Source organism: Typopeltis vanoorti, chromosome 3 (genome assembly GCF_054136105.1).
Source record: "Typopeltis vanoorti isolate ZY-2024b chromosome 3, IOZ_Tvanoo_1.0, whole genome shotgun sequence".
NCBI lineage: Eukaryota > Metazoa > Arthropoda > Arachnida > Uropygi > Thelyphonidae > Typopeltis > Typopeltis vanoorti.
The window spans coordinates 72,137,857-72,150,619 of NC_143551.1; the positions used below are offsets into that span (position 1 = coordinate 72,137,857).

Sequence of the window (12,763 nt, forward strand, 5' to 3'; positions counted from 1 at the left end):
TGCTGCATGCACAGTCACAGGGAGCACCGACCTTCATAAGCCAGTGTGCCAAAAGACATCGTCCTGTGTACATCGGGTGCTGTGCAACTGGTGCTATTCTGACCAAGTGCGTTACCACGTCTGTGATTTCATCATGGACAGCAAGTTAGAACAAAGAATGAACTTGACATTCTGCATGAAACTGGACAAATCTGCCACAGAGATGTTTGACGTGATTCGGCAAGCTTATGGCGATGCTGCAACAAGTTGTTTGAGGTGTTTTGAGTTTCATGCACACTTCAAGGGCAGAAGAACATCACTGGAAGACGACAAGAGATCAGGAAGACCTTCAACGAGCTTAACCCCCGAAAATGTCGAAAATGGCAACTTGTGCATGAGGATCATCGGAGAACACTCCACAACATTGCTGCCATTGTCGGTGTGTCATACGGAACAGTCCAGGCAATCCTCAAGTGTGATTTGAACATGTGCTGTGTTGCTGCCAAGTTCGTCCCCAGGCTGCTGACCCAGGAGCAGAAGGAACACCATGTCGAAGTCTGCCAAGAACTCCGTCAGCGTGCTGTGGATGACCCATCCTTCATGTCGAGGATCATTACTGGCAACAAAACTTGGGTGTACGAGTATGACCCTGAGACAAAGCAACAGTCGTCACAGTGGAAGAGCCCATCATCTCCATGACCGAAAAAGGCGAGGCAGGTCTGCAGCTCGACCAAGTGCATGCTCATCGTCTTTTTCGACATTCGCGGCATTGTGCATCGAGAATTCGTCCCCAGGGGCCAGACCGTCAATAGCGAGTTCTACTGCCAGGTTTTAAGCATCTGAAGGAGGACATTCGGCAAAAGTGACCGGATCTGTGGCACGCAAAAAAACTGGATGCTCCACGACGACAATGCACCCTGTCACCAAGTTCTCCTCACACGTGAGTTTCTCGCCGGAAACAACATAGTCTCACTTCCGCATCCACCCTACTCTCCGGATTTGGCTTCTGCAGAGACTCCCTCTGCAGGAGTCTCTGCAGAGACTCCTTCACCCTCTTCCCGAGATGAAGAGAGTGAAGGTCGCTGTTTTGACACCATTTCGAACTGCAGAAGGTGCTTGACATGCTTCAAAAAGAAGACTTCCAGGACACATTCCAGAAGTGGCAGGAACGCTATATTGCTATGCAAGGGGACTATTTTGAAGGTGATAGTGTGTAAACATACATAAATAAAGTAATTTCTTGTAAACAGAGCTAGTCTCGAAACTTTTTTGATACCACCTTGTATATAAATATATATATATATATATATTTTTTTTGTTGTTGTTGTTGTTTAGTTTTGTGCTACCAGCTACATGATTACAGTCATTGAACTATCCTATTCGAAAGGATATTTTTTATCATCATGCTAAACCTGAACGCACAGTGCATCATTTAAACTGAAATATATCAATTACTTGACATCTTTGAGTAAGTGATATTAATTTAAACTCATAGCATTTTAACTTAAACATTAATTCTACTGGATTTTCATTTTTATAATTTCTCCCATCAAATTTTCTACCTTATGGCAATCACTCATCAGTTGAATGAGATGATGCCATCGACTCTGCCTACATGGCTATAAAACAGTGTTATTTATTACCTATTATTTTCAGTTCTTCTCTGTAAATGTGATGCATTATAAATGATGCCAGTGTCAGCATCATGAGCAAAGTCAGGTTTGTATGAACACTGTTGTGTCTAAACCAATTTTACCTTATGAACCTCAAATTTTGGTTAAAAAGAGAACAGTTGATCAAAAACTATAGACTACATATATCAGAGTTCTGAAAAAAATGTGAGCATAAACAAATGGAATCAATGGCAGGATCATATTAAAAATGGAGTGAAAGGCAACAAAAACTTTTAACAGTTTTGGTATCTCTACCTCTTCAAATATAAAAGAAATACCGTATTTGCCGGCGTATAAGATGCACCGACCTATAAGACACACCCCCTTTTTTGTACACATTTTTAGGAAAAAAAAAAAAAAAAACCATCACTGAATATTATAATGAATTTACAGTATTTCAAATATAAAGTGATAAGTAGGTCTACTTTCGACAAATACCTAATCTAACTAGGAAAAAGTACCCACCTTTTAATCTTCTTCGTCAAAACCGAGAAATTCATCTCCAGAGCTAAATGAAGAAACACTTGAAACCTCTTCTACATCATTTTCTCAGTTGGAGTGGCCCAAAATGCCTTCCTACAGCCCTGTTTCCATGTTCTTTAGCATACGCAATCACACGTAGCTTGTATGCAATATTGTAGCAATGCCGACATTTTTCAGCCATAATTTGCCAAGAAATTTGGCAGAAATTTATCACCGTTTAAAAAAAACGGCAGAAATTTATCACCGTTCACAACAACCATGACAACTGGAAAGTTTAAGTGAACAGGAACACAGCTGTGATCGTCAATGACAGCACATGCGCATCCACTGAACTCTAAGTAACCGGAATGCTCTCACACACCGCAAGGAAGCAAGAAAGAAATCGTGTAACTCGGAACAGAGAAAATTTCCAGAAATGAAAATAATAAAAAACTGAGTATCGGCATATAAGATGTACCCTGTTTTTCAGACCTATTTTCAAAGAAAAAAAGTGCATCTTATATGCCGGCAAATACGGTAATCCTTTCTTTCATGCTTACACGGTGATCAGAATACATTATGAAAAATTATGTATACAACTATCGTGTTAGAGCAAAACTTTAGTTTAATATAAATCAAAATATATACACTCGTCGTTTTGACCTTAACATTAAGGCAATCTTCTCGAGTATACATATATATACAAAGAAACAAGCTGCACTACAATCTACATGGCATGCTAAAGTTACTGATCAACCATTAAAACTATTTACCTGATATGTGGTGTTAAAAAAAAAAAACCTCACTACATCAAAGCTAGAGTCCTGTTATTATTATTATCTATTAGATTACAAAGTTAATTACACTGGAGAGTAACATGTTCATGCATAAAATAATAGATAAATAAATAAACAGAAAATAAAATTACTTATATAAGTATACATATAAATTGCAACTGGTATAGATAGTGGGCAATAAAAAATGAAAAATTACTTTGAGTCCTAAAGTCAGGGCTTGCTGAAAACTAAGTGGACTAAATGTGTGCCATCCAAATTCTTGGGATCATTATTATTAAGATTAGGGTGATTAATCAAGATTTCACAGGATTCTTTGGTTTAAACTTCCACCCAGAAGACTGTACACTTGGAAATCGCCTCAAGATAACCAACATAATATTGTCAGAAATCAAATTGATTATATACTGATAAATAAAAGATTCCACAGTAGTATAAAGAGTGCAAAGACTTATCCTGGAGCAGATATCTCATCAGACCACAATCCCATAGTTGCAGAAATACGTCTTAGATTAAAATCAGCTAAAAAATTACAAAAGAAGAAAAAGAAAATTGATGTAGAAAAACTGAAAGACCCGAACATAAATAAAAATGCCAAGACACAGCTTAACCTGCGATTACAACAGATTAACATAGAAGAAAATAAAAGTGTGGAATCTCTTTGGAATAGCTTAAAGAATGCCATCGTAACAACAAGTATTGAAGAAGTAGGTTATGTGAATAATATAAAACAACAGGAATGGATGACAGATGAGATTCTTTCTCTTATTGATACAAGAAGAATGTATAAAAACAAAGACCTAGCCAGGTATACAGAAACACATAACATCATCAAGAAAAAAATAAAAGAAGCCAAGGAAAATTGGATGAAAAATTTATGTACTGAAATTGAACTGCTCCAGAAACAACACGATAATTTCAATCTGTATAAGAAAATCAACGAAATTTCCGGAAAACTGAGGAAAAAGCAAATAGTGTCTCTAAGAGACGAAAATGGAAAAATAGTTCTAGAAGAAGAGAATAAAGCACAGATTTGGATAAAATATGTAACAGAACTTTTCAATGATACTAGACAGAAGCCTATAAATATAAAAGATAACATTCAAGGACCAGCAATCATGAAATGCGAAATAGAGAATGCTATACAAACAAGTAAAACAGGAAAAGCCAGTGGACCAGATGGTGTGCAAACAGAATTTTTAAAATTAATCGAACCAGATAACATCAAACTTCTTGAAAAACTATTTAATAAAATATATGAAAGTGATGAATTTCCATCAGATTGGCTCAAATCTACATTTATCACTATCCCAAAGAAACCCAAAGCGAATTCCTGTGGTGACTTCAGACTTATTAGTCTAATGAGCCAAACATTAAAAATATTTTTGAAAGTAATTCAGAATCGCATTTATAGAAAAAGTGAAGAAACTCTAAGTGAAACACAATTCGGCTTTCGGAATGGTTTTGGTACTAGAGAGGCCCTTTTCTGTACCCAAATATTGATACAAAAATGCATAGAAAAACAGAAATCTGTCTTTATGTGTTTCATAGATTTTGAAAAAGCATTCGACAAAGTCAGACACACCAACTTAATAGAAATCCTTCAACAAATAAGGCTAGACGAACAAGACACAAGACTAATAACAAATCTGTATTAGAATCAGTCAGCTACCGTTCAATTAGACAACATTACCACCAGTGATATTAACATCAAAAGAGGAGTGAGACAAGGATGTGTGCTCTCACCACTCCTGTTCAACATATATGCAGAGGTAATCTTTAAAAAAGCATTGGAAGAATGTCCAGAGGGAATCACAATAAATGGAAAGATTGTTAACAACCTACGATATGCAGATGACACCGTGCTAATTGCAGATAACATTATGGATCTCCAAAAACTCGTTGACAGAGTATACATAGAAAGCCAAAGAATGGGAATAAATATAAACATCAACAAGACAAAATACATGATCATCAGCAAACATCCAGCCTCATCAATGAAACTGACACTCAATGGGAAAAATATTGATCAAGTGTCAAGATATAAATATCTTGGTTGCTGGCTTAATGAATGGTGGGATCCAGAAATAGATATAAAGACAAGGATTGAAGTTGCACGGCAGTCCTTCATGAAAATGAGAACACTATTCTGCAATAAAGACCTAAACATGGAAGTCAGATGCCGAATGCTGAAATGCTACGTGTGGTCTATTCTGCTCTATGGAGTTGAAACATGGACATTGAAGGCGACAACCATCAAGAAAATCGAAGCCTTTGAGATGTGGCTATACAGAAGAATGCTAAAGATATCATGGACAGAAAAAATTACTAATGAAGATGTATTAAAATCCATTGGCAAAGCTAAACATCTTGTACAAATAATCAAGAAACGAAAAACATCATATCTTGGACACATCACGAGAAACAGCAAATACCAACTTCTACAAACTATTTTGGTAGGAAAAATTGATGGCAAAGGAACTAGAGGAAGAAAAAGAATATCATGGTTTGACAACATCAAGACGTGGACAGGAAAGAGCAGTGCACAACTGCTCAGATTAACACAAGATCGCAGTTTGTTCGCCAAGATGGTCGCTGACCTTCGATAGAAGATAGCACAATAAGAAGAAGACAGGATTCTTTAAATTTCCATTCATACCAAGTTTTTGTATGATGCAAAGAACAAGTATTTTTCCAATTAATTCGATGTAGGATATTAAGAGTGTGATCTGAGAAGCCTCTTCACAAAATTATTATATTTAATGTGTCGTTTGTGTTCTTTTTTTTAATTTTTTTATTTATTTATTTTTTACGAATAGGGATTGTATGTCCAGTTTCCCCAATACAAGGTAAGTTACAGGTGCAATAGATGCAATAAACTCCAGGGTGTGTCAATGGGGGTAGAGGATCCTTAGACGTGTTGAATATGTTTTTTAATTTTAAAGGTGGTTTAAAAGTGGCATTAAGATTATAATGATGTAGGATTCTATTGATTTTTTTCTGATAACCCTTTAATTTATAGGAGTGTTATGGTTTTACTGTAATCTATATTACTTTTTGATGAAGTTTTATAAAGAATTTTATTAATAGTATTTTTGATATATCTGTTATTTATAAATGTATCGCTAATAATTTTTAATTCTTGTTTAAGAGCTTGTTTATTAGAGCAAATTGTTATAGCTCTGTTTTTGAGGGTGTTGATGACTCCAAATTTCCGCAAAGGGTGGTAATATGAGTTAGCATGTACGTGGGCTGTTTAATAAGTAATAAGACTAATTTTACTGTGGCGAAACCACTCATCGAATATTAATTTCTGTGGAATAAAGAAATGTTGTTGTCTGTATTAACAAAAGAGGTTGATAGATGGTGTATACAGGTTGATATGCCAGAGTGTCACGTGACTAAACGCAAGTGCTCATCGACGCGTCTACGAGGCGCAACCAGTCTTCAAAATGGAAGTGTCCTTAGAACAGCGTTATGCGAGTCAATTTTGTGTACGTTTGCAAAAATAGGCATCGAACACTTTTAACATAACATGCGAAGCTTTCCACGATGAAGCAATGTCGAAGGCAGTGTTTTTCGCTGGCATAAAACTTTTAAGGAAGGAAGGCAAAATGTGGAAGATCTTGAACGTGAGGGAAGACCTTCAACGTCCATCACAGAGACAATGATCAACACAGCAGCGATTATCATCACGCACGTCAAAAGGAAGCGTCCATTGCTGAAGAATGGCTTCTTATTGCACCCCAATAATGCAAGGCCATATATTGCTGGTTATGTAGTGCACGTTTTGCAGAAAAACGACACAGATATCCTGCCACACCCACCATACAATCCTGATCTCGCACCGTGCAATTTCTGGCTGTTTCCTCAGTTCAAGAAAGCACTAAGAGGCTGTCATTTCGAAAGCAACAAAGCATGTGTAAAAGCTGCAGAGGCGGTTTTGAAAGAACTCTCAAAAAACAGACTCTCACACATGTGTTTAAGAAGTGGATGCAATGTTGGGACAAATGCATCGAGTCTCACGGTAGTTACTTCGAAAAAGACCATGAAAATGATGACGATTAAAGGTAATCTGTTTTCTGTATAAATATAGTCTTATTACTTATTGAACAGCCTACGTATATATATTGGCAAGTGTGTGTGTGTGTAGGCTTATGGTAAACAGTGAAGGATAGACTGCCTGAGGGAAGACGTGTGACTAGCGTAGCCAGGAATGGGAGCGAGTTCTGATTTTCAATTTCAATAGTAAATTTTATGTGCCCATGTTGTTTGTAATGTGTACAGAAGAAATAACCATATTCCTATACCTTATGTGCAAGGCATTAGTGAATGCATAGTGAAAAATTTAAAACCACTAAATATTTTTGTTGCCTTTTGTCCCAACTGAAAAATCTCCACCCTTCTCCAAAGGACAAGCTTCCACATCTCAATTATCCAGGTGTATACCAGATTTCTTGCTCTTGTGGGTTATCTTATTTCGGACAAACAGGAAGATCTGCTTTATTCAGCTAGAAGAACACATACTCAATACCTTGAGCCTGAACAGTCTGAACTTGTAGAGCATGCTATCAACACTAGACATGGAGTTCATTGGAACAAGACAAGAGTCCATCACAAAAGTCAGTTTCTCATGGAAGGGCTTTATATAGAAACGTGAAACTTTACTTCACTCTCCTAACTTAAACAGATCTGATGGTCTACATCTATCCCCTTTGTGAAAGATAGCACTTTTTAAATCAGCTAATCTTTCCTAACTTTATTTTATTTAATTGTATATATATATTTTTAATAAGTTAGGAAATTTAATGACCTTTTTTTAGTTATCTTACATTAGCTACTTAGGTGCTGCCTTCCTTTTAGAATAGTCAGTTATTGTTCGATTAGCTTTTTACACATATTGAAGATGCCTTTTATATTTAGACAAAAATTATACTAATAAAATAATATGTTACATGAGTTTATTCCAATATCATAATTGATTTAAATATGCCTACTCATGGTATTTCCTTATAGAAACAAATATTACACATCTTTAAAGCCACTGAATCTGAGATGGAAATCTTAAATATTTCATAATCAAATATGTGAATATATTAACTGATAATGTGAAAATTTACCTTTGAGGCTGAGAGCTTTTGTTCTGCAGTTTCACAAAAAAGATCTCTCATTAAAGAGAAGAAACAGGTAGGGTGTGCCTGGGATTCACTAGGTGTTGAAGATCTGAAAGATATGTAAATTTAATTAACTAACACAAAAGAGAAAGAGAGAAAATGCCTCCTTTCTCTCCCTCCCGCATACACTTTGCATTAAAAAAGTTACATTACATAAAAAAAAATTAGCTATCCCTGTATATAATTGAATCCTTAAAAAATAAGTGATTTCTCCTAAGCTATATGATTCAAGGTTTTTTCCGCATTAAGTTTCTTATAATTCAGAAATGCTATTTCTCCACCATCATCCTTGTGAAATGATTTTATATACTGAAGATCCATTTTTTTAGTGAACAGCGCTAACTCCTGTTATTTGCTTAGGCAATGGCATTTATTTATCTTAATTTAATAGTATAAACATATAAAATAAATAAAATTTTTATTATGCTGCAGATATTGTGCTAGATTTGAGACCAGCCTCCATGGAGCACTAAAATTCCACAGTACAAAATTTACAATTTTACCAAATAAAAGAAAGTATATCCTATTGTGGTGACTTTTTTAGGACCATATACAAAAAAAGTTTATAATAGGTGTCTTAAAGTGTCTGTTTTTAAAATTTTTGATAAAACAATGCAGCCATACTTATTGCAGTTCAGGAGTTGCTACATCTATAATACTAATTTCAAAAATAGTGTCTTGCATTTGCAATGATGTCTATGTAATAATTCAGTTTTGTTCCAGTCTTATGTGATAGGGCATTGGATCTGTGATACCTGCCATAATGATGGTAGTGAATGTCTTGTTTATGTGCTTCAAAGACATGCCAACAGGTCTCATTGTCAGTCCTTAGCAGGCCAAGTTACAAGTACATGACACTATATACTTTTGAATGTGTTAGATGATTGCCCTTGGCAAATTTAATTGCTAGCTTGATGTGTGATTTAACAAGTATGTGAGGTTGTATTTAATTAGTGCTTTGGTGATCTTTACAGATGCACCCCCCCCGACACACACACACACACACACACACACACACACACACACACACACACACACACACACACACACACACACACACACACACACACACAAGAGAATGGAGGAAATAGTTGTTTTGCTGTCTTGACCTGTGTGCTGCCAGGGAAGAGCAGGAGATACATTTTATCTATTTTAGCCTGTGGTTACACCACAGACTAAAAAAAGTATGGCAAAGGTATCCAAGTTCTGTGGCAAGAGCTCTTGGAAGAAACAATGCTGGCATGATTGGCAAAGTGATTAACATACCCACTCCCCAACTAACAGGCTGTGGGTTTAAGTCCTGAAATGGACATTGATGTTTGTGATTATCTTGGAAGATGAATTCCATTGCCTGATATGAGACCACCACCCTTCCTTCTTACTGAAGGCCTGAAGTGACTTGAAAAAGTTCCATTTTTCATCATTAGATCAGGACTTTCAGATTATGTAAAAAATATAATTAAAAAAAAAAATAATAAAAATATTCTTAGCCTACCTTAGTGCGTTTTTGATCTGCTATGAGCAAGAGCAGCACCCATCTTGTGCAAAGCTTTTTCATTTGCAATTCTTGATGCAAAATATATCCTACATGTTCTTTTGAAATGCCTGTAGTCTCAGCAATTTCATGCACTTTGACTCACCGGTCATCCAATACCATATCGTGCACTTGATTAATGATTTCTGGTGTTGTTACACTTTTTGGGTATCCTTCACGTGGATCATCTTCAAGGCTGGTACGGCCACATTTAAACTTGGCAGCCCATATCTTAATTGTCAAAAATGAAGGAGAAGAGTGTCCATAAACTTTTACAAACTTCAAATGAATTTCTCTTGGTGTTAAACCTTCTTTTACAAAGAATTTTATAACTGCATGATACTCAATTTTATCCATTTCAAGGGATACATACAACACTTTTGCTTCAGACAGCTGTATAAAACAAACTACTTGACAGAATGACTTGCAATTTCACATGGATGCTCATGACAAATATACCAACTTAGGAAAAAAAAAAATCTTGACGATAGCGTTGCCATCTATGGTTGAAGGCTGAGAACTTTTCAGACCACCCTTGTGTGTGTGTGTGTGTATACACACAGAGAGAGATTGTTAATTTCACATTAATTGCCATAGTATCCCATAAGGCAATGCCCACTACCCAGACTGGTTTCAACTTTTACTAAGGTCTCCTCAGAGCAGATTAAATCCTGGAAGATAATGAGATTACGTCAATGAAGAATTTATATATTTCTCATATATAAATGGTAAAATGGTCACCCTATTATTAAAATACTCTGAATCAGAGAAAGATATACATAATTTTTTCACCTGTTTACATTTGGGATAAGGATTAAAATAAGAATATAATTTCCTGTCAAGCATAATATACTTAATAATTACAAGGATGAGGTGAAAAGTTGTGATAATCACCATGAAGGAATTGAGGTAGAACCATGTAGCTTACACATTATTCTACATATTCACTATGAAATGTTATACACTTGTTACAATGCTGCTGCATCATTTGCAAACCTCTGAGAAAAAGTCTTTTTTCCCTTGTTGAACAAATTAGTCCTCAGCTGCAGATATGACTTCATCATCTGTGGTAAATTTTGTTCCTTTCAAATGTTTCTTTAAATTTAGCAATAGGAAATAGTCAGATGGGGGGGGCAGGCTGACGAATGGGGTAGGTGAGCAGTGTGAGCAGGTGCATTGTACTGCAAAAGCAACACACACCACCATTGCTCAGTTTCCACATTTTATTTTTCCTTCAATTCCTTCAGAGCTGTTGAATAAACTGCTGCTGCAACAGTTTCATCTTTTTTTTTTTGAGGTACTTGGTAAGGACTACACCATCCATATCCAAAAGACAATGCAAGAACCTTCCCTGCTGACCTTTGAGTCCAAAACTTCTTTGGCCATGGAGAACCTTTGTATTTCCACCTGCAGTGACTGTTGTTTGGTTAAGTTAGGTTGGGTCAATGATCAAGCCATGTTTCATCAGCAGTCACAATATAAGCCAAAAAATCTGCACATGATTTTGCAAAATGACCCAAAATCCCTTGAGATGACAGCACACATTTTCTCTTTTGTTCAGCATTCAAACATTTGGGGATCCACTTTGCCGAGAGCTTCTGCATGTCTAGATGTTGGTGAATAAATAATGACCCCCCCTCTTCCTCTGAATATCCTCAGAGTCTTTGCAATGTTTTTGGCTGATATTCGTCTATCATCAAGGATCATGGCGTGCACTGCATCAATGTTTTCAGGTGCAATTACTGTGGAAGGTCTTCCTGAGCTGGGGGGCATCTGTTGTCTCAGAATGCCCAGTTTTAAACTTGGTCACCCATCTGCCAACTGTTGGATATACTGGGATGCAATCCCCTACAAAGTTTGGTGAATCTCAATTGCTGACTTTTCTTGCAACACGAAAAACTGGATTATAGTTGTCTTCGAATTATAGCAAAACCTCTGACATGTCTTCTTATATATATCCTAGAAGAAAAAGAACAAATTATTACAATTTGATGAAACATAGAGGTTAAAAGGTTTTAAGACATGTTCTTTCTTGTGATTATATCAGTTGCTTCAATATCGCTTTTGTTCTAGGTATTTATCACAACTTTTCACCCCCCCCCTTTGTAAGTGAAAACTCCCTACAACTTTCTATGATCCAGAGTATTTTAATAATAAGGTAATACACCTTTTCCCTTCTTATATATGGAAAATATATGTCTTCTGTATTAATTCAACTTTGGTATCTTCTTGGGCCTGGCTTCCACTGATGACATTTTAATAATGTTCATCTTTGAGCTTGATTCTGGGGAGTAGAGCAGTTCTGCTTGGTGGCAGATTTTGCCTGTTATTTAATAGAACCACCTATGAGAGAGTTTAATGAGTGTTGAAGTGATTCCTTTGAATCGCCTAGTGAGATTCTGGTACTCCATCCCTGCACCTTAACAGTACTTCAATAAAGAACAAGACAAAACCAGTCAAGGGACTGATTTTTCTCATAATGCATAGCATTATACACAACCAAAAAGAAGTGTTTTGCATTATGGGATGCTAAGCCAATAACTAACGTAAAGTTATCACCCTCTATATACAAGTAGCCTAGTTGTGAAGATACTTCATAACAAATTTGCTTACATTTGGGTTAGGATTAAAACAAGAACATAATTTCATGTCAAGTATACTATATTCTGATGTAGTTTGTGTAGTTATTCATATATTGCTAATGATGATCTCGATATAAAAGTCAAAATGTTGAGTATTATATTCTAATTAAAGTAAGTGCTCTAACATGGTAGTTTCTCTTCATAATTACAAACCAAGTATTCTACTGGACATATTTAGGAATATAACATCATCATCATCTGTATTATGTAAAGAGATGAAATTATTATCTTGAATTTTGATATCAGGTTTATTGCCACTTTCCTTCATAATATGATCCATATAGATGATGTATAACTGTGGAGATGGTGTGCATCCTTGCCTCACACCTGACATAAACCATCTTCTCGTACTTCCTTCAATTCTAACTGCTGAATTAGAACTTAAATATGGACTGTTATATAGTTTTACACTTGGGACCACATAATTTTAGTGTTTTGAAAAGCTTTTCTCTTGGAGCCTAGTCATCACCTTTTGCAGATCTACAAAACTGGCCTGAATCCAGCT

General features: G+C 36.0%; 1 protein-coding gene across 4 annotated transcripts in view; it reads right to left on the reverse strand.

Annotated features, from left to right (window-relative positions):
* The window catches only part of LOC150108262 (uncharacterized), a 406,756-nt gene that overhangs the window by 149,086 nt on the left and 244,907 nt on the right, over positions 1–12,763 (reverse strand). For all 4 annotated transcript variants that reach the window (XR_016548126.1, XM_090390668.1, XM_090390669.1 and 1 more), the window contains one exon: positions 8,029–8,131. Coding sequence is in view for 3 of the 4 variants with exons in the window: in XM_090390668.1 (XP_090246794.1) it covers positions 8,029–8,131 (103 nt within the window). In the remaining variant the exon portion in view is untranslated. The remainder of the gene's footprint in view (positions 1–8,028; positions 8,132–12,763) is intronic.